Raw genomic sequence first — 24,506 nt, 5'->3', positions numbered from 1 at the left:
TTGAAATGAGATACCTTTCTAACAAATTTTTAAGTGTACCATACATTATTGACTGTAGGTGCAATGTTGTACAGCAGATCTCTGGAACTTACTCATTGTGCTTAACTGAAACTTCATGCCTGTTGATAGTAACTCTCATTTCCTTCCCCCAGCCTCTGGCAACCACCATTCCATTTGATTATATGAATGTGACTATTTCAGATAACACAAGTAGCATCATGCAGTATTTGTCTTTGTGGCCGGCTTACTTGAGTTGGCATAATATTCTCATGGCTCATCCATGTTACATGTTGCAAAATTTCCCTTTTTAAAAAATGCTGAATAGTATTCCATTATATGTATAGAACACATTTTCTTTATCCATTTATCTATCAATGGACATTTAGGTTGTTTCCACATCTCAGCTGTTGTAAATAGTGCTCCAAGATCCTGATTTCAATTCTTTTGGTTAAGGACCCTGAAGTAGGATTGCTGGGTTATATGGTAGTTCTATATTTGACTTTTTTAGCAGCCCCTATATTCTTTTCCATAGCAGCTGCACCATTTTGCATCTCCACCAAAAATGTGCAAGGATTCCAATTTCTCCACATCTTTGCCAACACTTTTTGTCTTTGGGGGTTTTTTGGTAATAGCCATCTGATAGGAGTGAGGTGATATCTCGTGGTTTTGATTTGCATTTCCCTGATGATTAGTTACATGGAACATTTTTTCATATATCCATTTGCCATCTGTATGTCTTCTTTGGAGAAATTTTGTTTAAGTCCTTAGTTCATTTTTAAAACCAGGTTATTAATTTTTTTTGCTATGAGTTGTAGGACATTATCCCAAGTCTTCCAATCTGGGAAACTGAGAGGGCCCTCCATCTGTAGAAATGGAAAGGTCAGAATAGAGGGGCCAGTTGAGGCTACCTCAATATAATACCTCATGTTATTCTGGCTTTCAGTTTAGAGAAGAGGTGTTTTTCCATCTCACCATCTTCCAGCAGGCAGAACAGAGAGGCAAAGAAGCAGACATAGCCTATTTGGATTTTAAGGATTGGTTGTTTTCTTTTTATTTTTCATCAATATTTTTCATCTCATTTTTCACATCAACAGAGTTGGGTTTAGGGTTCCCCAGGAGAATAAGGGAATGGATGGATCTCTCCAAGGGGTGCAGGAGAGAGGGCTGCATCCAGCAAGGGAAGGGTGAAAAGGGCGCACACTCGCACACTGGGCACTGGAGGAGAAGGCAGTCCTTTGAGCACAGACACCAAAGAGTTAAACAGTCACCATCTCGTTCAGTGTTACAAAATGGGGAGAGTAACCATAGGGGGGGCACCAGATGCAGCATGAGGAGGGTGAATTTGAATTTTCTTTTTTTGTTGTTTTCACTTTTTCCCTTTTAACTTAACATTTTACAAACAGCTAAAAACTACAACACATCACAACTACAGTGGGGGGGGGGCACCAAAGAAAGCAGCCACATGGAGTAGGGTGGGGCAGGGGCAGCTTAACCTACAGGGACTATTTGTGGAGAGGGTGAGACGGGGAAACTGAGGGTCTGGTCCCTGCATTAGGGGTCCCTGGCTTACTTTCCACTTTAGAGACTTGATGTGTGGGCCCCTGCTTCCTGCCCCTGCCCCAGCTCTTTGTGCTTTTTGATCTGCTGGTTTGACCATATGCCTGGTTTCTTTCCCTCCCCTGCCCCCCTGCCCCCCTGCCTCTGAGGGGACAGGTTGGAGGTGGGAGGGCAGCTGTGCTGTTACAGTCTGTGCTATAGTGGGTGGAGTCTCACTCCAGAGGAGGCCTGTGCTTCTTGAGAGGAAGGAAGGTGCCCTCAGATCTCCCTAGACTGGTACTCTTATCCCAGCGTGGCTAGGGCTCCTCCCTTCCAGGCCTGGCACAAAAACAAGATTAGGGGAGGTACTATGGAAGGCAGGGTTGTGTGTGTGTCTGCTGAAATTACCCTTGGCTTGTATTTTAGGACATATAGTGACACCCCGCCCCATGGCACATACACACACATACATAAGTGTACACACTCAGTCACATACACACAGTCCTGCTGAGCTGCTTCAGAACTTAATATGTAAATAAATAAGAATCAGAAAGCTAATTTCATAAAATTCAGGCTTCTTACTTACAGCCTAAATTGAGGGGGAACTGGAGACTAGGGGTCTGAGGTTTATTGCTACTCCCCCAGCATCCAACAGGAAGCATGAGAGAGCACTCGAGGCCCAACTCTAAGTTAAAAGTTCTTTTGGTCCATGGTCTACACTAAGCTGCAGCCCCCAACATAACCACATGCCCATGATTTCACCAGGGCCTAGGCAGAGGAAATGAGGGGGAAGGCAGGAAGCCCGTTCTGGAGCCCCAGGAGCTAAGAAAAGCAGGGGCACCCCTCACTAACACTGGGGGAGAAGGGCGGGGCCAAGCCTTCTCTTGTGCAAAGTCAAGGGTGGCAGGAGGTGGGGAGTAGAGCGGCATCCCGAAACTGGGACGAAGGAGCCTTCCCTGTAGTCCTTGCCCACGGGGTCACACACATGCACACGCACACGCACACAAGGCTAAGACACCAAACACAGGCATGAGGAGTGATGGCTTGGGGCCAGGATGGCAGGGCAGGGCAAGGGAAGAAGTTGTTGGTCTCACAGTGTGCCTGCCACCCCCAAAGTCCCAGAGACTCCCTCACTGCAGCACCTGCCCCCGGGTCTCGGGCAGCTTCAGGGCCAGAGAGCTACCGAGGGCAAGAGCAGCAGAGGCAAAGAGGATGGGGGCAGCCTTGGTGATTCCCACAAAGGACGTGAAGATGCTGATCCCCAGCACCGCTGCCAGCTTGCACAGGGCGTTCAGGAAGCCGAAGGCTGTGGTCCTGTTCAGGGGTCCCCCAGTGCAGCGCGATGGGCAGGCCCAGGAGAGAGACAAAGAAAGAGGCATGGGAGGGTTTGTGGGGGAAGAGCGGGTATTTGGAAGCAAAGGAGAGGTGGCAGGCAGTGTCCAAGAGGGAGAGGAAAGACAAAGGTCAGAGAGGTGAGGGATGCACATCAGGGAATACAAATAAGTTGGGAGGCAAGGGGTAAGGAGACCAAAAATTAGGTAAATAGTTAAGATTTCAAGGAGTGAAGACAAAACCAACCAGCCTTAGAGGAGAAACTCAATGGGAATGTGTATCCTTTACCCCTAAAGATGCTTTTCCCATTCAGTCCCTCTTCCTCGCCTCACTTCTCCCCCACCTTCTATGCCCTCAAACTGCTGCCCTGCCCCCACCACACTCCAACTACCTCTTGTCCGAGGGGTAGAGTTCGACAGTCAACACGTCCAGCGCGTTCCAGGATGCAATGCTGACCCCCCCAAAAAGGCAGAGCAGAGCAATCATAGCTGACTCGCTGTTCCCGAAAGACAGGAAGAAGCAGGAGACACAGGACATCACACTGGAGCCAGCTGGAACCGGGAGGGAGAGTGGTGTGAGCCCGCCTGAAACGGAGCCCTCTCACCACCCACCCTGTCCCATCGGATGGTGTTGAGTGCAGCCCAGGATGAGACTCCTTTTCCAAGGCACCCAAAAGGAAGGCTTTTTACTCGTCCCCAGCCTCCTTTATAATTTTCTTCTTCTTAATAATATCAGTACCAACTACTTCTTCAACATCAGCTATGGGCCAAACAACTTGATGCTTTACGTTCCCTGATTTAATATGTCAACCCTCTGAGGCAGGTTCTGTCATCATCTCCATTTTCCAGATGAGACAACTGGGCTCATAGAGGTTAAGGAACCTGCCCAAGGTAGGTGGTGGAGCTGAGATTCAAAACCTATCATCTCAAAGCCTGTTCGCTGAATCACTTGCTATCCTGTCTACCTCCTTTACTCACCAGGGGAGCTTCTGGGCCAGGCCCCACCCCATCCTGCAGCCATCCCAAGCAGAAGACATGAGAGAGAGAACCTTCTCTGGCTAAGCTCTTCCAGACTAAGGGGAGAAGCCTGTTGACGGTCTCGCCTCCCCCCAGCACCCTGGTCAGTTCTCACACCACCACCCAGCTTCTCCCCCTTACCAAGCATTCGGAGCCTGCCAATCTTGTCCATGAGCAGGGCAGACACAATATTCCCAGGAAGCACAGCCAGCGTTCCCAAGAAGCTGACGAAGTACACCATGTAGGCGCCTTCGCCCGTCCCTGTCACATCTAACGGGCAGCCCTCCTTGTTGTGCAGGAATGTGCTGTTCACCAGATGGCTGTTCACAAATTTGTACTCAAACAGATCTGGGGTGAGGGTCAAGACAGGCAGGAAGTCATGTCAAATGAGAGAGGGAGGCTGCTACTGCTATGGCTCAGGGTTCTGCCTTTGTGGGGTTTAGCACTTACCGCAAAACAGCAAACAACATCACCATAGGAACTAGAAATCTTTTTTTAAGAAATCTTTATGGCAGAAAATGTCTGTAGTCTATCAAATGAAACAGTGTGACTGTTTCCAAGTTTTTAAATTAATAATCTGCTTCCCCACCCATGCCTTTCCCTTTCCCTTCCCCCTCCCCCGCCCTCCCCTCAGGCACATCACCTTTACCTTCCGCACTTCTAAACTCCAAGGGCCTTTCCTTTGCCTCTGTAATTTGTCTCCTAATCCCATTTCTTCTATGAATTAATTCTACCTCTGTGATTTTTCCAAATAAATGTTTTCTTATAAAAAAATAATAATCTGCTTCCTGTTCATTCTTTTTGTCCGCCCTGCTGACTATTAGCAGTAGCAATGCCATGAGTTTAGGAAAAATATTTAAAATCATTAAAAGTCCAGCCCTGGCTGTGTGACTCAGTTGGTCAGATGTAGTTCTGTGCACTGAAGGGTTGCCGATTCAATTCCCTGTCAGGGCACATGCCCAGGTTGTGGGCTCAATCCCCAGTGGGAGGGGAGCAGGAGGCAGCAATCGATGTTGCTCTCACATCAATGTTTCTCTCTCCTTCCTCTCTCTCTAAAAAATCAATTAAAAAACCATTCTAAATCCTATTCATTACCTTTTCCTGAAAGGTGGGAAAAACTCACCCAGTACTCCTCATTTAGAGGTGGGAAAGCCCTGTCTAACAATTCCAGCATTTCATGTGCATATAGTTTGAGAATCACTGTTAAAGAAATGGATTAATGCAATGATCCCCAACATTTTCCCCACCAAATATCTTTGTTTTTCTTTTTCCCAAGGACCCTGTTTTGAATGACTTTTGCCCTCTTCAAAAGTGCATTACTACTACCACATTGAGTTGTTTTAATTCCAGGCAAAGGCAAAGAAACTTGATATTTTTGTCAGATATTCTGTCACAGGAAAATGTTCAATTTCCATCCGAGTCTTAGAATTATTGGTGGTAGTCAGTAGGCCCCATACCACCGTCCTCCAAGGCTCCAGGGAGCTCAGCTTGAGAACCCTGAGCTAGGGACCCCTCCTCAAGGTGCACCCAACCTTTGGTCTGCGAGCCATCCGCCACTCCTCCTTACCGGTGTTATAGAACACGGTGTTGATGAACGTGCAGTTGCGGAAAAACGTGTTGGTGGATGTGACGTCCTCGAAATAACACTCCTCAAACAGGGAATCCTCAAAGGACACTGACTTCAGACGCAGCCCAATGAACCTGGAAGACCAGGGCGGTGAGAGGCACCTCCCCTCACCTTCATCCCCTCGCCCAAGGCTCACTCCCTTAGCGAAGTAACAGGAAGGTACGGCATTGAGAAGCCACAGAGCTCTGCCCCCAAAATACCTGCCTCAAAACTCCCAGACTCATAAAAGAGACAAGGGGCAGAAGGAACCGGAGAAGAATAAAGGCCCCCACATACTTGTCATTGAAGTACTGGCCCCCTCTGTGGATCTGATTCTCCAGGGTGAAGTTAAAAGTCACATGCTCTACACGCTCCCCAGGGAACACTTTGGTGCGTGCTGCGTAGTCCACCGCCTGGAGGTGGCGGATCATGTCAGGAAACCAAACAGTCAGGCCATAGTAACTGAAGAGTCAAGCACGATGGAATCAGACAGGGCTCAGGGATTAGAAGCAGGCAGTCCACAATGAGGGGGAAATCGAGGATCAGCCATGTAAGGACCTTGCTCACCGCTCCAGCCTTACCTCTCACCACTCCTCCCTTCACCAATTGTAGTGATTCTTCTAACCCTCCCACCATACCCTTTATCTCCCAGGCATTTGCTCTTCCCTCTGCCTAAAACATCCTTCCTAATCAAAGCTCAGCCTAACTCCAATTCATTCAGGACTCGGATCTGGGCTGGGATCATGACTTTGTACTTTCCCCCTCAAGGCACTCGTCACACTGCTTTATACTAGTTTTGCCCAGCTCCCTGCCCAATATGTAAACTCCATGAGGACTGGACCACATCTGTTTCAGCCCAGCACAGTACCTGACACAGATCAGAAACTTAATACTGTTCAGCCCGTAGCACAACTTTGTTGGATTAATGAATGGAGGAGCAGGGTAGAGGACCAGAGGGGATCTGAAGAAGCACCTTTCCTCATTATTTGCCCCCTTCATTTCCATGTTCTCCACCTCTCTCCCAACCCCCACACCATCATGCCCACCACATACCATCTACCCCACCCACCTTCTCACCTGAACGACATGGTGAACCACACACCCATCATCATCAGAGTGATGCGTCGATATTCTGGACCAAAACAGGACAGGAAATTCCCCCAAACCTAGGCGAAATCGAACAATGTCAGACAGTGGCTACACTAACTTCTAACACCCTCACATCCCCATGTTCCTGCCCTACCACCTCCCTTCAGTTTACCCATCACCCCCCACACAGGCTTGACCCCTGCGTTCCTCTCCACCCCTCCCACTTCCTTCTCTCTCTCCACCATGCAATCCCCTATTACCTGCCCCCCCAGGTTCGATGCGCGGACCCCCCAGCGCTGGTACCAGGTCCCTGTGTCTGACTGGATCTCAATCAACTCATCCTCCTGATGAATCGTCTTAATGTGGGTTACCTGGGGTCAAGAGAAGGGGTGAGCAGTCACCTAGTCTGTATTTCCCAACCCCTTCCAGGTGTCTCAGTTTCTCTTGCAGTAGCAAAATGGGAGGAAGGGGTGGATAGGATACCCTAAGAGATGTCATTGAGGGAGAGTATGGTCAGAGATGCCTAGGAAGGTGGTGGTATCCAGAGACAGGCCAGGTGGGGGAGGGGGTGCGGCAGCTTGGAGGACTGAAGGGTAGGGCTGTGGCTTACTGAGAAGACTCGTTCAGGATGCCCCTTGGCTCGCATGTTGGTGTCATGAACTTGCTTCAGCACCATCCAGGCCTCATCGTGCTTCCCATTCTAGAGCCGACAGAATCCCCATATCCAGGTTAGCCCCTTCCTGACTCTGGGTTATAGATCCCCCTCACTCCAATCTGCTTCAGGAGTCATAGAACACAAAAAGGCTCCTACCCCCAACCCCTGACCTATGGGCATATCCATTACCCACTCTGCAAGGGCCCCAAGCAAGATATAATCAGATTTGGGCAAGAGTGGGGGGAGTCCAGAAGACAGGTACAAGCATAGGTTCTAGGGATCTCTTGGTACAAAACACGCATATGACGATGATGGGAAGCAAGCATGTAGTCAGAGACGGAGCAGCACCCTAACCCTGCTGGACCGAGATATAGTTGGAGGGAAGAGTTTGGGATGGCGGCGGTAAAACTTCCCTGGACCTATGAAGTCAGGGTCAGGGCCCCTGCCTGTAAAATTGTAAGCCACCTGAGGTTGAACAGGTCCCCTGGCTCCTCTACCCACAGAAGCCTTCTAGAGCTACATTCCATACAAAGGAAGTAAGATAAAGTCCTACTGGGTATGGGCCCTACAAGGAAGGAAGGCAGCTATATAGGACCAAACCCAACCCACAATGGTGTTTGAACACAGGGACCCCTACCCCCAACCCAGCCCCAGCCCAGTCACCTCCAAGAAGAAGCGGGGACTCTCAGGCTGTGTGGTCAGAGCCCCGATGGCAAACACAGAAGGAAAGGCGCAGACGAGCACAAAGACCCTCCAGCTGTGAAACTGGTAAGCGGACCCCATCTGGAAGCTCCACCCTGGCAGCGATAGGCACAGGGTCAGCAGAGAGGCCACTGACCGGGGGTCCCCACCACAGAGAGCACAGGAGCGGAGGGGGACAGTCTGGGGTGCATTCCCCACGGGCTGCTCACCATAATGGGGGATGATAGCCCAGGCCATAGCAGCTGCATAGACTCCACCAATCATCCAAAACATGCAGAGCCAGCTCAAATGCTCCCCACGTTTCTCCTGGGCCAGAAACTCCGAGAAATAGGAGAAGACAATGGGGATGGACCCCCCAATCCTGGAGGGCATTGCAAGAATTCAGCATTGGAAAATGGCCATATTCCTGATCTCCTGCCCCAGTGCTCTGGATCGCCTAGTTCCTTTCGTCATCCAGACCTTTCTAAAGACACTCCTTCTCACACCTAGAGCCCCACACGCTCCCTCACCACCAGCCATCCAGCACCCATCCCTGGGACTCTGGAAACAGGGCAGCAGGTCTCAGGGAAAGGAAAGGAACAAACATTGAATCTTGAAGACACTACCAAGTTGGAAGGAAGGGAAGATAATTACAGAAAAAGGGAAATCCCCCCCGCCCCCCCAAAAAAAGATAGGCAAAGAAGAGCCTGAGGGCGGGTGTGAGGGAGCAGGCCAGGAAAAAAGCTTAGAAACAAGGAGGAAGTACATGCAGATAGGAGTGCAAGAGTAGGATGGGGAAGGCTTCAGGGTTCAGGTTGTCAGATGCAGGAAATATGTAGACTCCGGGAAGGAAACAGCTCAAGGGTCCACAGGCACCCAGGGGTGAGGATGAGACCCACTAGGCCTCTTCATGGAGTCAGGCTCAGAACGGAACTAAAGGACGGGGTGGAAGACTCAGGAGTGGACCAGACGTGGAATGGCATTCTGGACAGGCAGTGCATAGGTCCTGGGCAGGGAGAAGCTGGCCTGAAAATGGTGGGAGGAGAAAGGAATCCATTCATTCAACTCATGCATACTTAAAGTGCATCTGGTGTGCCTGGCACTATGCTGGACCCTAGAGATATTACAGTGACCACAGCACCATCCTGCCCTCCAGGGGCCTAGGAGGTGGACACTCACCCGACCCCAGAAAGGAGGCGGCAGAAGAGGAAAGTGCCATAACCCTGGACAAAAGATGAGAAAAAGGCGAAGACGCTGTTGACTGAGAGAGAGATGAGCAGACACTGTCTCCGACCCAGCCGATCAGCGAGACCGCCCCAGAGGAAGGCTCCCACCATCATGCCCAGGTAGACGATGAGGCCTGGAAGGAGGGAAACAGAGGCAGGAGAGGTATGAGTCTATAGACCCATTTCAATTTTTCCACTCACTGAACATGAAACGATCTGAAACTGCAGCAGAATGGATCAAGGACCCGAAGGACTTTGAGAGGCTAAGTCTACCCAGAGGTGAGAGCAGGGGAGAGAAGATGAATTATGGAAGCAAAGATGGAAGGCCATCTCTGCAGCCCAGTGGTTCAGAGGCAGGAATACAGATACAGGAGAACCCCAGAATTCTCCTTTCTGTCCCTCTCACTTCTCTCTCTTGCTGTCACACACACATAATACCCCCATCTCTGGCTTGCCTGGAATGAGGAATGGATCTGCCTAGATTCCCAAACCCACCCAAGGTCTCCCTCCAGCCTTCCTGCCTTGAGGCCCTCAAAGTAGCAGGAGGTGTCTCTCATGTTCCCTGGGAAAAGAGCCAGTCCTTTACTCCACCCAGGAAATCCTCCCCACAAAATCCATTCTTTACTCCTTGTAGTTCCAATACTTCTGGTCCTAAAACTCTTGTTCCTTACTTCATTCATAAATTCAGAGCTGAAATCAATCTGAAAAAATCATCTACTCCAAACTCTACATTTTACCCATAGTTAAGCCAAGCTCCAGGGAAAAGGGACCTGCCCAATATCTCATGGCAACTTGGTGGCCAAGCAAGACTGAGATCCTTTCTGAGTGAGTCTAGTAGTTTCCTCCTTCAGAGTCCCCATCAGGAAGGACCATCAGAGACCACTCACTGGCCCCTGACTCCCAAAGCTGACCAAGGGCTTCTCTGGCTGGAGGCAGGCCCAGGATTGTTCCCCTACCCCCACCACCCCAAACTGACCCTTCCCATACAACCTAGGGAGTTTGAATACTGACTTCTTGTTGCCCCAGTTAGGGAAAGGGAGCAGGATAGCAAGAGGAAAGGAGCTGAAGAAACATTAAATGAGGTGCCTCCTACCATGCCACCTCCTACAGAATTAAGCAGACCACCACCTAACCATTAGTCCAAGCCCCAGCCCAGTTGTCCTCCCCCAGGCTCCTCTTTTACAAACAACTTCACTGTGACCCAAGCCCAAGAGAAGGGTGTGTGTCAGGGTAGAATGCAGAGGAATCCTGAGCCCTCTGGAGACATTTTGAGAGCAGGGTCCTAGGGAGCCCAGCAGTGAGGACAGGAGTTCTCAGGAGCGTGAGGTATTCATGGAGTTTGGAGCAGGATGGGGCTGGAGCACCCCCAATGTGTCTTACCCAGCATGCCTTTGTTGGAGTCAGACAGGCACATGTCTTTCTCAGCGCTGGGCAGCACGAAGCCCACCACAAAGACCTCAACACCATCAGCCATCAGCGCCAGACCAAGCACGAAGTAGAGTGTCCACTGGAAGCGACCATGGCCACACTCCCGGAGGATGGCTTCATACTGCTGGGACAGTTCTTCCCGTTCTTTCCGCCGCTGTGCCTCCCCCCGGCCCCCAGGGGGGCCCTCCCCATCGCCCAAGCCTCCCCTCACTCCAGCCAGGGGTTCCCCATCTGCCATCCGCTCGCCTTTGCCCCCAGACTCTGCCCGGGGGATGCCCTGATATTCCCCCTCGTAGATCTCATCTTCCTCGTCGTGGCCCTCTGTGGCATCGCTGGAGACGCCACCTTCCTCCTCGTCCTGGGTCCCTTCCCCGTGGTAATAGCCATCAGCAGGGGCAGGGAAGTCATCATCATCATCTTCCTCCTCAAAGCGGGAGTAGGATCTGCGGGAATATTCGTCCTGGACTCTGTCCAGGCCCTTCACCACCTTCTTGGCTGCGTGTTTCTTGACTTCCTTGGCAATATCTTTGGCCCCACGGATGAAAGCTGCCCGGTCTCTGAAACCCTCTTCCATGACGGGTGTCCCTTATTCAGCGTTTAATCAAGAACGTGGAGTCAGAAAGACCCCTCTCCCTGTTACTTAGCTGAAGTGCGGTCAAGTATCTTTGGGTGCAGAACAGGAGAAAACAGGACCTGGCCAGTGAGTGTCTAGGAGAAGAAAGGAGGGAGAAGAGGTCTGGCCTCCACCCAGTTCAGCTGGGTACATAGGGGGGGGGAGAGAGGGAGCAGGGGGATGGGAAGGCGAGGGAAAGCCAGTTTGGGGGTGCTAAGCTGGGGAGCCAGGATAACTCAGGAAAAGCCGCCTACTTCTCTTCCAGGCACTTCTGGAGATCTAGAAGCAATAAGAGGGAAAGAAAAGAGGTTGTCAGGCCTAAGATGGTTAGGAAGGCCAATACAGAGCTCCTACCAACCCAGTGCCCCACCTGCACCACGTGGTACAGAGATGGTCTCCTTGCTTCAAGCCCTCACTCAAGAAAAAGGGATGATTACTGGGGCCAACTGCAGGTCATTCAGCATAAACCCCTTACTTTGACCTTGGAGGCTAGATCCATCTAATTTACTCCTGAGTCACAGTCATCTACACAGAGCTCTTCTGACCCTCTGACCCACATCAAGATCAGACCCCTTCCCTTACCACCGACCTGCAAAGACTAAAAGAGGAAGTATGAGAAACCAGAATTCCCTACTCTAGTCTGCTCTGGGTTTCTTACTGAGGGCAGAGCTTGGTGAGAAACATGTAGAAGAAGCACCAAGTCGTCCAACCTGTTGCCTTCAGTCCACTGATGGCATCTGAAGGTGGAGCTTCCAAAGTCCTCCTCTCAGGTTCCTTGTTTATAAACCTCCCAAGGAGAGGTCTTCTCCCAACATAGCCCAGTGGGTAAAAGCTCAGCTTCCAGACTTTGGTTTGAATTTCTGCTTCGACACTTACTAGCTAAGTGACCGCGGCAAATCCCTGAGCATATGCTCCTCAGTTTCCTCTCACTTAAGAAAGGAAAAGTAAGGGTTAAGTAACACAATGCATATCAGCTCCTTACCATAGACCCTGGCACATAAAACGTGATGAATAAATATTAGTTATCACCCTTTGTGGCAATAATGATATAGTGTGGTGCCCTCTACTCATAAGACCCCCCGAAAAAGCCACTTCTGAGTACTCTCGAGGGAGGGAAGGGAAGGCAGAAAGGGAAACTGGCAGGAGAAAGCTGCTTCAGCGCAAAGTACACAAAGTTATGTGACCTGAGTTGAAATCCCAGCTCTGCTATTTACTTACTAACCAACCTTAGGCCGGTGACTTAACTTCCCTAAGCCTCAATGTCCTTATATTTAAACTGGAGATAATAATCTCTGTTTCTCCAAGTCCATGTGAGAATTTAATCTCACAGCAGATATTCTATAAATATTAGTTTTCTTTCTATTAAATTGAAAAATGTGGAAGAAGCAGGAAACAGCAAGGGAAAAGCAGAGGGTCCTACTTGGGTGCTATTGCCCAGTATCCTCCCAAAACAATCCCAAGACCCATCTGTGTTCAAACAAATTCCAACAGCTGGGCCCACACTGTCACCAGCCAGACAAGCAAGGGAAGAGTAGAAAAAAGGGAGACCTAGAACCTGAGGCCATGGAGAAGAGGGCAGATCAAAAGCTAAGAAAGAGGTAATGACTGGCTGCTGCCACCTTCCTTCAGGATATCATCACTGGTGAGTGGCAATGGAGAAGGCCGGTCAAGCATACACTTCCAAGATGGGGGGTCCAAAGTCTACAGTAGTCAAACCTCATTCCTCCAGGGCCTCCTCTCTTAATCCCCCTTAATCCTTTCTGTTCCTCCTCCAAGAGTCTAGGGAAAAGGAGTCCACAAATACCGCACTGCGTAGGAGGTTGGTGTAGAATGAAGGGGGCCTTCAGCCTCCCCTCCAAAAAAGACATCCTCCAGAGGGAGACATAGGAGAACCCCCACTTCCTTCATAAAAGCAGAGGAAGCAGGACTAGATTCTCATCAGAGATCATTCCCCTAAAATATCTTGCCTCCTTTTGCTCCCACCCATCCAAGGCCTTCATTAAATGTCACACACACACACACACACACACACACACACACACACACACACGCCCTGGGAGAATGGGGTAAGTAGTGCTATGTGGTTCATAGAGAAGCACTGGCAAGCAGAGCCTTACCCCCTCAAGGACAGATGTGAGCAGTGGACCACGATGGCCAGAACCAGTGACCCCTATGTCACCTTCTTGTCTTTGTGGATCAGGGCCCAAACCATCCCCCATGAAAGAGAGGGAACTGTGGAATCACCTCTCTGCATGGCAATTTGCTTTCTTCTTTCTTTCCCAGCCAGGATCTCTCCCCAAACCCTGAAGGAGGCAGATGGACCCACCAGGAGCCATACCCAATGTCTGCTAGCACTGTTTACCCCCGAGGGTACATGTAGGGTAGAGAAGGCCCCCAGAGACACAGCAGGATGTGGTGGCTCAACAGCCAGCTCCCCCAGGGCCAGCAAGCCCAGGAGGTCAGGAGGGAGAGAAAGAAGACAAATTCTTTGAGCTGGTGAGAAAGTGATGCTATTTTTAGCCCCAAAAGCAGCACAGGGTGGCTAAGCCTGTGGGAGAGAAACAAGACTTGGAGAGGTGGAGGCTGAAGGAGACAAGATTCAGGGTTATACAGCCCTTTAAGGCTGGCTGGCTCCACCTGACTGGAAAAATGTGTCCGAGAGATTCTCGGCAGAGGAGTCGAGGACCAGGACTCCTGAGCAAATGCTGCCTTTCAGGACAACTCGCTCATCCCTGGATAAGAGGAGGGTCCGGAAGCTACCCCCCTCCCCGCAATGAAAGCACCTGACTTTTGGAGCCACCTGGAATCCCCAGCCCACTCTAGTCCAGGTGACAAGGTCATTAAGAAGCAGTCACTTATCAAAACATCCACAGAGGGGAAGGTGAGGGTACCCTGAGGGAGGAGGTACTGGAGCACCCCTCCCTGTTACCGCTGGGCGATTGGGCCTCAGCCCCCACCCCAGGATAGTCAAGGCTGCACCTCCCCTCCCTACATCCCACCCCAGGAAGATGGAGCATCCACATTTCTGAGGGGGAAAGGGTGTCAGCTGAGAATGCACACATCGGAAATACCGAGGGCAGAGAGGCAGGGACGAAGGAAGAGACCTCTACACGCACACGGGCACAGAGACCTTCGCTACCAGCATCTGTGGCGACCCCCCCCATCCCGCCTCTGCTCTGCTGTAAGGAATGAGCCCCTAGAATTGACTGAACCGATTCTCAGCGCCTCCCCTCATCCTTGGTCCTGCTGCTGGACCAGTGCCCATCATCACTCAGCACCCCTTCCCTCCACCCCGAGCAAGTGCCTCCGGACCCACCATCGTGCCCCCAACCCTGGTGGTTTACCATCTCTACCACCCAGCATTTCCATCCTTACCCCCTCCCCCTCCCTCCCCTGCCCTTCCTCCACTGCACCCCCACCCCAAGTCCAGGCGAGCAGACTGAGGCAGCATCCGTTCTCCCGCCCCAGCCAAGGTCATTTATCATTCACGGGGGGGAGGGGGAGTCGCCAAGGTGAGGAGGGGATTGGCGTTTGAGGGAACCCTGTCCCACCCGACAACCCACCACCCATCAGTATCTGAGGAGGGCAGTGGAGGAAAACGCCCCTCCTCTCTCCCTCCGCCTCTCTCTGTCTCTGTCTTTCCTCTCTCTGTCTCTCCATATATATTTTAATCAGCACAGCAACTGAAATAAATGTCCATTCAAGCCACTGCCAATCCCTTCACCCCTAAAGAGGGGATGGTCACCCTCCCCCCCAGCAAAGCATCGGAGGGTAAAATGGCTGCAAGGCAAGGATGCTCCTGCCCTGCGCGGGGCGGAGGCGGCACTGAGAGGAGGGGTCTCACCTGGGCTGGCCCCGGGGAGGGGAGTCCCGGGGGAGGGCAGGGGTCCCGGCCGCGGGGCTGGCGGCAGCGGCGACTGCTCCGGTACCCGGGGAAGCGGCAATGCAGACCTGCCCCCCCCAGCTCCGGCCCCGCCTCCCCCCCCCCTCCCGTGCTGCTGAGAATCGGGAGAGACCATTGTTGGGGGTGGGGGGCAGGAGGAAAAAGCATGGGGAGGGACTCGGGGCAGGGCGCCACGGAGAAATGATGCAGGACGAGGGGCGTTGTCACGGGGACAGCTGGAGACGGCACACCGCCCTTCCCAGCCTCTTCCCAGTACAAAATGAAAGAAACTGGGGAAAGAAATAGTGACCTCAGGGAGACAAGTGGGAGACAGGGCAGGTGGTGGACGAGGCAGCCCCTTCTCAGCCCCAGTCCCGGACCCGCAGGCTTCAGGGGCTCTCGCCGCCGTCAGAGCACCCCCCTTCCCCTTCTCCGCTGCTCCCAGCCCGAATCCTTCCCCACACGCCGAGTGCTCGGCCTTCAAGTTTACCTGGCTATTTTAGAGAAAGCAGAAATAACAAGGCGTGGTTCCCATCCTGAGCTGCCAGAAGCAGAGGCTCCTGGATCCCTGCCGGCTCTTTCCAGAAACAGTCCAGGTCATTATTTACATGCAGAAGACCTCCCCATCCTCCAGTCAGCGGGCGGCAGCAGAGGTGAGTCCTGAGAAGCTGGGTTGTGCAGGCCTGACCACTGGACATCTCCCCTCCTATTCATTTGCTGCACTGACTCAAAAAGTACTCTCTCTATACTCTTCCCCGCTTTCTTTTAACTCACACACACACTTCTGCTTCCAGGGCAGGAAGGAGTACATTGATTTCAGTTCTTTCCTTTCATCTGTCCTTTGTCCCTGTACCAATAACCTGGGCTCAGAGATCCATACATACAACTCGGTGACCATCCTGCTCCGGGGGGGAGGGGCTATGTGCTGGTTTGGAGATGTACATAATGTGTCCACCTATTCCAGGTAAGGCCTTAGGATATTCTGGACAGAGCACTGAGCAGGGGCTCTGACTTGGTTCTTGCTTCTAACAAGCTTTGGCCAAGGCTTTTGGTCAAGTTCTCTGCCTCCCTGAAACTGTTTTCTCATCGGGAAAATGCAGGGCTTGGATGAGATGCTGCATCAGATCACTTTCAGATCTAATAGTATGTGATTCTGCTTTGTTAAACGTGGAGATTTCATAATGCTGGGATATGTTACATAGAGAGGACTGGCAGGCTATGTCCCAAGGGACCTCACAGGTGGCATTTGTGGTATTGAATTTACAACGGGATGTGGGCCTGGGTTTCAAAGATTCCAGAGCTGCATCTTGAAAATACTCATTGTTTACAATTTAGGGAAATATAAAGCCATAACACATACATATTAATTTACCATGAGAAATCTTACTGTCAGACTGAATGAAAACTCATGTCCAGTACATTCTCGCCCTTAAGCCCAATCAGAATCATAATGTGAATGTATAAATGCACAATGACATAACTGAACAGGAGTATTTGCATCTTTAATGGCATCTGGCCATCCAGTAAGGAGTCATGCCAATGGGTTCAGAAAACTCTTCTTGGCTACAATTCTCTACCCCCATCTCCATGTTATGGGCATCCTGGCCAGTGCTCCTGGACTACTCCAACTGTTGGCTAAAGCACTTTCCAGGATTGTACACGGAACAGTGCCCATGTGGGTCTCAAGGACTCTCCCTTTACTAGGCTTTTATTGCTGACCCCTCTTCAAGGCTGACACATTTTTTATTGAAGTAAGCTAACATTCTCAATTAGGTTATAGCCAAGTACTGCTGGCAGGGAGCCCTTTCTCTTCTTTAAGGTGACTTTGGATACTTTCCACTGATCCATTACTTGCTAATAGAAATCTTGTAGTCTTAGAGAGATCGTATTTTTCCTTTTAAGTTCTAAGGAAAGACTTCATTGTTTTTTCCAGGTACCATGACCCCATGTACCTCACCAGCTACTCCTTCACAGTTCCCTTTGCTGGGTCCATTAACATTAGAGTTCCTAGGGGCTCAGTCCTGGGCGCTTCTCCCCTTCCACCTACTCTATTATCCTTGGTCACCTCAGGAAGTCTCATGACTTTTATGCTGTCTATATCCTGATGATTCCCACATTTATATCTCTAGTTCAGATCTTTCCCCCAAGCCCCAAACCAAAATTTCCATCTGTCAATCCAACATCACCATATGGGTATCTATTAAGCATCTCAGACTTAACAGATCCACAGACAAACTTCTGATCCAGGTCTTTCTGGACTGTCTCTTCACTAAGATGCTCAGGCTGGAAAAGACATTTAGTTATCTCTTCTCTTTCTTTCTCTCATCTCTACATCAGGTCTTGTCTGCCCTACCTTCAAAATATATTCTGAATCCACCACTTCTTACCAGCTCCATCACTTCCTCCCCAAGGTAAGCCATCATCTCTCTTTAGCTGCTGCAACAGCCTCTTAACTGGTTTCCCTGCTTCCAATCTTGCTCCCCTAAAACATTCTCAGCAGTCAAGTGAGAATAAAAACAGATCTGATCCAGCAAAGAAATTAGTGCATATATCCCACAGAAAGACAAGTATTTTCTGAGCAGCTTTATTTGTAATATTCAAAAACTTCAACTATTCACCAGAAAATGGTTAAACTTGGGTAAACAAATAGTGGTATATTCACATAAGGGAATGCTATTTAACAAATTTTTAAGACTGAACTAATATATGCAACAGCATAAAAAGATCTCACAAATAATGAACAAAAGCCAGACCAAAAAGAGCACATACTATATATATGATTCCGTTTATATAAAGTTCAAGAAAAAGCAAATTAATTTACAGTAAGAGAAAATAGTTACCTCTGGGAGGTGGAAATTGACTGTGATGGGGCATAAGGGAAACTTCTGGGTACTGCAGTGCTACATCGTGATCTAGATGGTGGTTTTAAGGGTGAATACATATGTGAATATCCACCAAAGACCTGTGTGTTATTCTGTATATGTATCACAATTTTCAAAGTTTTCTTTTTAATGTTTTTATTGATTTCAAAGAGAAGAAATGGAAACATCAGTGATGAGAGACAGTCACTGACCAGCTGCTTCCTGCACCGCCCCCTACTGGGAATCGAGCCCGAAGCATGTGTGGTGACCAGGAATCAAATTGTGATCTTGTTTCATAGGTTGACACTGAATCACTGAGCCATGCCAGCCAGGCTCAAAAAAGTTTTAGAGATCTTATCACTTCCCTTTCTTCAAATCCTCCATTATACTAAGGATTAAATCCAAACTCTTAACCAAGGCCTAGAAGGCCCTGTATGATCTGGCCCCTGCGGGCCTCCCCAACCCCTTCCCCACCTCTCCCAGGCTTCAGCTATTTTAGTCACCTAAGACTAAATTCCAAAGATAACCACATTAACGTAGATAGTATGTTTAGAGAAATCTAGCTTTCTTTCATCTCTCCTCCCTCCCCCCCATTGTATCAATTTCCACTAATTTGGGGTTTACCCTTACATTTTTAAAATATAAACAAATGTATTCATTATGTACCACTCCTAAGATAGGTAAGGTGGCACACTACATTGTTCTGCATGTGACTGTCTTCACTCAATATATCCTGGAGATCTCTTCACAGTAGGTAGCATCTATATTACTTTCTACTGCGGCTCAGTACTCTATTGTGTGAGCTTACCAGTGTATTCAATCAGTCCCTTACTGATGTATATGAGTTGTTTCCAAACTAGTTATTACAAGTAGTACTACAATGAATAGCTTTGTGCACGTTACTTCATGGTTTTGCCAGCATATCTCCAGGAAATTTAATTTTGTTCTCACTTAATACAATTACCATTGATACTAAGTCTCCATCTTACTATATAAGCTTGACATAGGAAATAACTGCTGCAGTGCAGGGTCCAGAAATTACAGCAGCACATTACAAAATAATTCTTTAAATGTGGACTAAACACCCTCACTCCTACATTACCACTCTTCTCCCAATATACAAGTATCTCTTTCTTCTAGAAAAAGAGAAAAGTTACTTTGCCAAGGAAAACACCACAAATAAACAAGAAGTTTAGCTTTATTTTCTCTGTGCATCTGCAAAATACTTAGAACCAACATAGAAAAAATAATAAAACTTCCTATGAAAAAAAATTATACTTAAAAAAAACGGCCTAAGGGCCCTGGCCAGTGTGGCTCAGTTGGTTGGGTGTTGGCCCATGCACCAAAAGGTTATGCACCAAAAGGTTCTATTTCCACGTCAGGGCACATGCCCGAGTTGCAGGCTTGAGCCTTGATAGGGGACATGCAGGAAGCAGCCAATCGATGTTTTGCTCTCACATTGATGTTTCTCTCCCTCTATTCCTCTCTCAAAAAGTCAATAAAAAAATCTTTAAAAAATAAAAGGCCTAAGGGATCAAGGCCTTAACCCCAGGAAGCTACAGCAACTCTGACTGGTCCAAGGAATTGAAAAGATACTGGAAAGATACAAGAGGAAAGAGAATGAGAAATTACTGAGGGAGAGGGCCTCGAAGTGGGCCACGAGGGGGAACTGGAGGCCGGGGAGTGGGTCTGGGTGGAGGCAGGGGCCCCCTCTGGTAGCCATAAGGTGGGGGTCGTGGAGGACCAGTGTATCCATGAGGGGGCATCAGTGGAGGAGGTCCACGCATACCATGGGGAGGCATAGGACCTGGGTGACCTGTAAGAAGAGGAAAAAAAGTTAATAAAAGCAAGAAATAGGAGATAGTTGATGCTGGGACAATGTAGGGAGAGAAGAGATGAGGAGACAGAAGAGCAGGGGAAAAGGGGTGTGACAAAGGAAGCCACAAGAATATGATGTATGAATATGAGGGAGGTGGCTAGAGCCTACTCACCCATGGGAGACCCAAATGGAGGCCCTCGGGGAGGCATGCCCATTGGAGGAGGTCCAGGATGAGGCATTCCAGGTGGTGGTCGGGGTGGTGGCTGCCCCCCAGATCCTGGAGGCCCAGCATGGGGATGTCCTAGGCCATGAGGGCCATGGTGGGCCAGCTGCATCTGAGACATTCCTATGAGAACAGATACACAGAGAAAGGGCAAAGAAAACAGAATGAAAACAAAGCGGAGACAGAAGTGACATCAGGAAGAGTATGGAAAATAAGGCTGGTAAAAGCTTCCTTTATCCTTGAACCCACTCCAACAATACAAACCAACCAACTACCCGATCAATTCCTCACCCACCTCACTTGCTCCTTCCAAGATTTAGGCACTGTAATAGTGCTGCAGAAGTATATAAGAAATTGAGTGATTCTACTGATAGAACTTGGGAAAGTAGCAGAGATACTGTCTCGACAAAGATCTATTTTTAAAGGATGAATAAGAATTTTTCAGGTGGACAGAGTGGGAATAAAGCATCGAAGGCAGAAAAGATTAGGACCATGGGTGTGTCGTCAAACAGCATAGTATGTTTCGGGAAAACCAGTAACTTCGTTAATCAGGGGCCATTGTCATGAAAAGCGTAAAATGCTATGGTACTGAGTCTGGGATTTACTCTGTACATAAAAGGCAGCAACAGAAGAATTTTGAGTAAGGGTGTTTTAGAAAAATAACTGGGAAAATGTGTCAAAGGTAGAGAAAACTGGAGTCAAAGTAGGAGTTAGGAAGTTCCTATAATAAATTGTATCTGAAATAGTGAGAGTATGAGAGCCTGAACAAGGGCACTGGCAGTGGGGGCCGATGCCAAATATATTAACATGACTTGGTATCAAGAGTGGGGTGATAAGGAATAGTCAAAAATGTCTCCCAGATTTCTGAATTAAGCACCTGAAAACAAAGAATATTAGAGGAAGAATAGGGTTGAAGGGGAGGGGTAGAAAAGTGGAGCTGTCCATTAAGAAGCAGGATTAAGTGTCTAGAATAAGCATGAATCAGAGATATACACCTAGGAGGCATCGGTGTGCAAGTAATGAAACTATGCAGGCACAAAGAGAGAAAAAGGAGCCTATTAAGTGGCCGAGATTGAGGAGAGAAAGATAAAGGATCCTGAAAAACCAAGAGAGAAGATTTTCAAACAAAAAGACATGGCCAACTCATAGACACAGACAATAGCATGGTGATTACCAGAAGGAAAGGGGGGTAGAGGGAAGCAGAAGAGGGTAAAGGGGTGATAAATGGTGATAGGATGCATTACAGAATTGTGCACTATATATTGAAACCTATATAATCCTATTAACAAGCGTCACTCTAAAAAATAAAAAAGTAAAGGACATGGCTACTTTTGAGTATGTAGGAACAAAGATCAAACCAGATAAGGAGCAGAAGTGTCCCCTAGATTTGGCAATTAGGTCACTGCTTTGGGGCAAAAGTCAGATAACAGGATGGAAGTAAAAGTTAAGGAAACAAAAACAGCAAGTATAGTTATACCCTTTAGAAAAACTTAAATAAGAAATGGAGACAGGGAGGTAGTCATTAAAGTAAACACAGTAAAGTATTTTGTTTGTTTTTATAAAAGAATATCTGAAGGAAAGGACAACTCTGGAACTATCTATTACTGTTAAAGGAAAAAGGGCAGCAGCATAAATGGTAATAGGAGATCCTCTTCCAATCTCATCCCTCCTTTTCCCAGCAAAGAACACCCACCTGGATGGGGCATCCCACCCGGTGGAAACGGGTGAGGATGTGAGTGTCCGTGTCCAGGATGTCCAGCCCCTGGGGTTCCTGCTGTAGGGGGCCCATGTCCTCCAGCCCCAGGAGGCATAGGTGGTGGGGGCATGGCTGGGGGTATGCCAGGTGGAAGGGCTCCAGGAGGTGGCACTGGGGGTGGGAAGGAGCCAGGAGGAGGCATGCCTATAGAGAAAATGGAAGAAGAATTAATGAAAGTAAGGAGAGAATGTCTTTAGTGAGCCTGTTCCAATGTGGCCTCTCCAGGTAGATGAGCTCTTTTCTCTCAAAAGCAATGTTAGCCAATACAAACAACTTCAGCCTCCTGGAGACACTCAGCAACTTTCCTCCCCACCACAACCATCACCCTTCAATCCCCTTCTCGTCACCCAGTGACTCAATGTCCTCTTTTATTGGTTCTTTTTCCTTCTTCCTGCCCTTCTTCCTTCCCCCCCAAACCCAAGACAAACATTTTGAATCAAAAGCACTGAATCAAAAGCTTTACCTGGTGGAGGAAGCCCAGATCCCAATGATGATACCACAGGATTGGGGGCAGAGGGTGGAGGCGGTGCATCTGCAAACAGCTGATGAGGGCGATCAGCCTGGGAGAGTGGGTTCTGGGCTGCCAGAAGTCGTTCAGCTGCTGAGCCATGACGTTCACCCTTGGAGTCCTTCTTGAAGGCATAGGACACAGTGATAGGGCGGTTACAGAGATACTGCCCATTCATAGCTTCAATTGCTGCGTCCGAAGCATCAAACGAAGCAAAATTAATAAAGGCATAACCTTTGGAGTTCCCTGTGTCAGGGTCCCGCATAATCTTGGGAGTTTGTAAGATGACCCCAAAGGCGCTGAAAGTATCATAAAGCAACTTCTCATCAATCTCTGGATCCAGGTTCCCAATGAAAATGTTGGCCCCCACATCCAGGTTTTTGTTGTGAGCTGATGCTTTGTTCACCCGGATTGGCTTCCCATAAAGTTTGATCATGTTCATGATCTTAATGGCATAATCAGCATCTTCCTCACTCAAGAATTCCACAAAGCCATAGCCTGGAGAAGTGGAAGAGAGGAGGTTAACTTAAGTGAAATGGTTCAAAATGGGCTATAACTCATTCACCTTTGAAAGCACCAAAAATAAGAAATAATAACCTCACTTCAATTGAGAAAAGTTCCAGAAATAAAAACTGTGAGCTAGATTTGAGAGAAAGAAATGTTTAGGTTGCTTATTCCAAAACAGTTGTGAATACAGCTGGGATCCTCCAGGAGCAGTGTCCCCTAGGAACATAAACGCACCTCTTGCCACGCACTCACCTTGGTGCTGACCAGTGACTCTATCCTTTGGCATGTGGGTGTTAACTACTGGCCCAGCCTGGAGAAACAGTTCCCACAGCAGCGGTTCGCTAACCTTCTCGTCCAGGCCCCCTACGTAGACAGTGGCATCTGAACGATGGGAGAAAAAGGTTAGGGCAGAGACGAGGATGACAGGAACATGAAGATGAAAACCCAGGCGGAGTAATTGGGGGTGGAGACAGGGTATAGAAGCGAAAAGAAAGGAGAAAAAAAAAGACGTTAGATTAAGCCCTTACACCTTCCTCTTTACAGGAACTACAGAATCTCCTGAAGTCTAACATAGAGTTCTGCTGTAAATTCTCTTTATGATTTTTTTTTTTTTTGAGTGGGAAAGCAGAAGACTGGACATAGAAAGTGCCAATACTACAGGCCTTAGCCTGAACCCGGCCACCCCGCCCCCAGCAGGCACGAGGGCCGGTCTCGCGCCCTCCGGAGTGACCCAGTCTCCCACCCCGACAGAAACACTGGTGGCCACAGTCGAGGCCCTCTCAGCCCCCCAGACCCATTCCTGGCTCGTTCCCTCCAATCACCCTGGTTCCTCTCAGAGATCGGCCCGGCCGCCATGGCGAAAGAGCTCCCGCCGACTCCAGACAGCGACTCCGCCCTCCGGACTCAGTCACTACTTCCACTTCCGGGGCAAAGGCAGACATAGGGGCGGTGGGCGGCCCGCGGCGGTGGGAGGAGCCGGAAGCGGCGCGGCCATCTTAGGACCGCAGATACTGGGTGCGGGCTGGTGGTTGGAATCCTCCAGTGCTTGGTCCTGCGCTCGGGTGTCACTGCGGTCGCTCAGGGCGAGTAACGCAAAACGGAAACGCCCATTCTCAAGTCTGTGTGAGACGTTAGAGGGTCACACTGCCCGCACAATGTAAATTTGAAAGCTAAAGGAACGACACTTTTCATTTATTTTGTTACCCGGAGAAGGGTGCGCTGAGGAACTCCCCAACCCAAGGACTCGGCTGCCTTGGGGCGTGGAGGCAGCTCGCCGCTCCGTTCCGCAGCCCCGGGCTGGGCTTGAGTTAATATTTTGCCTCCTTCAAGGGAGGGATTGCAGAGTGTCGGAGCTGAAGTGACGTTTCAGCTGGCCTCGTGGTTATTGCATAGGGGGTTCAGGGGAACCTGAGGCTTACAGATGAAGTGTGACCAAAACTGAGGGGTGGTTGACATTGACACCCAGAGGATTCAACTTCTAGAACATTCCTGGCCCCAGCAACCACTTCTTGGTAGGCTTTTGCACCATCTGTCCCTAAATGGGTGCAACAGAATAGATAACTTTTTCTCCAAACTGCATGTGAATTCTGCAGAGCCTCACCTGACCCATTCCTTATTTCCTTATCAATAATGTGGTGAGTGCCATCCTCTATTGGGTCACACCCACCGTGGGCCCACCCCACTCACCTAGGATCCTTTATTCAGACACAAGAAACAAAGCCAGCAACCATGTATAAATACTGTGCTTTAATGAACCCCTTAAATAGA

General features: G+C 49.2%; 2 protein-coding genes across 2 annotated transcripts; both read right to left on the bottom strand.

Annotated features, from left to right (window-relative positions):
- Window positions 1-1,020: 1,020 nt before the first annotated feature.
- On the bottom strand, window positions 1,021-15,699 carry SV2A (synaptic vesicle glycoprotein 2A). The gene is made up of 13 exons (XM_016215573.2): window positions 15,556-15,699; window positions 10,522-11,461; window positions 9,095-9,275; window positions 8,146-8,297; window positions 7,898-8,031; window positions 7,190-7,279; window positions 6,840-6,950; window positions 6,568-6,656; window positions 5,788-5,952; window positions 5,452-5,585; window positions 4,026-4,232; window positions 3,260-3,419; window positions 1,021-2,850 (listed from the first exon to the last, which is right to left on the bottom strand). The coding sequence occupies exons 2-13, from the start codon at window positions 11,141-11,143 to the stop codon at window positions 2,667-2,669; spliced, it is 2,229 nt and encodes a 742-aa protein (XP_016071059.1). The 5' UTR covers window positions 11,144-11,461; window positions 15,556-15,699; the 3' UTR covers window positions 1,021-2,666.
- Window positions 15,700-19,106: 3,407 nt separating this feature from the next.
- SF3B4 (splicing factor 3b subunit 4) lies at window positions 19,107-23,634 on the bottom strand. The gene is made up of 6 exons (XM_016215506.2): window positions 23,561-23,634; window positions 22,992-23,120; window positions 22,188-22,730; window positions 21,662-21,868; window positions 19,918-20,091; window positions 19,107-19,742 (listed from the first exon to the last, which is right to left on the bottom strand). Exons 1-6 carry the CDS (start codon window positions 23,592-23,594, stop codon window positions 19,555-19,557), a joined length of 1,275 nt encoding a protein of 424 aa, XP_016070992.1. The 5' UTR covers window positions 23,595-23,634; the 3' UTR covers window positions 19,107-19,554.
- Between the last annotated feature and the right edge of the window lie 872 nt (window positions 23,635-24,506).

This window comes from Miniopterus natalensis, chromosome 19, assembly GCF_054644295.1.
Source record: "Miniopterus natalensis isolate mMinNat1 chromosome 19, mMinNat1.hap1, whole genome shotgun sequence".
NCBI lineage: Eukaryota > Metazoa > Chordata > Mammalia > Chiroptera > Miniopteridae > Miniopterus > Miniopterus natalensis.
Note: the sequence above shows the minus strand (reverse complement) of the source record. Positions and strands in the feature narration are given on the sequence as shown.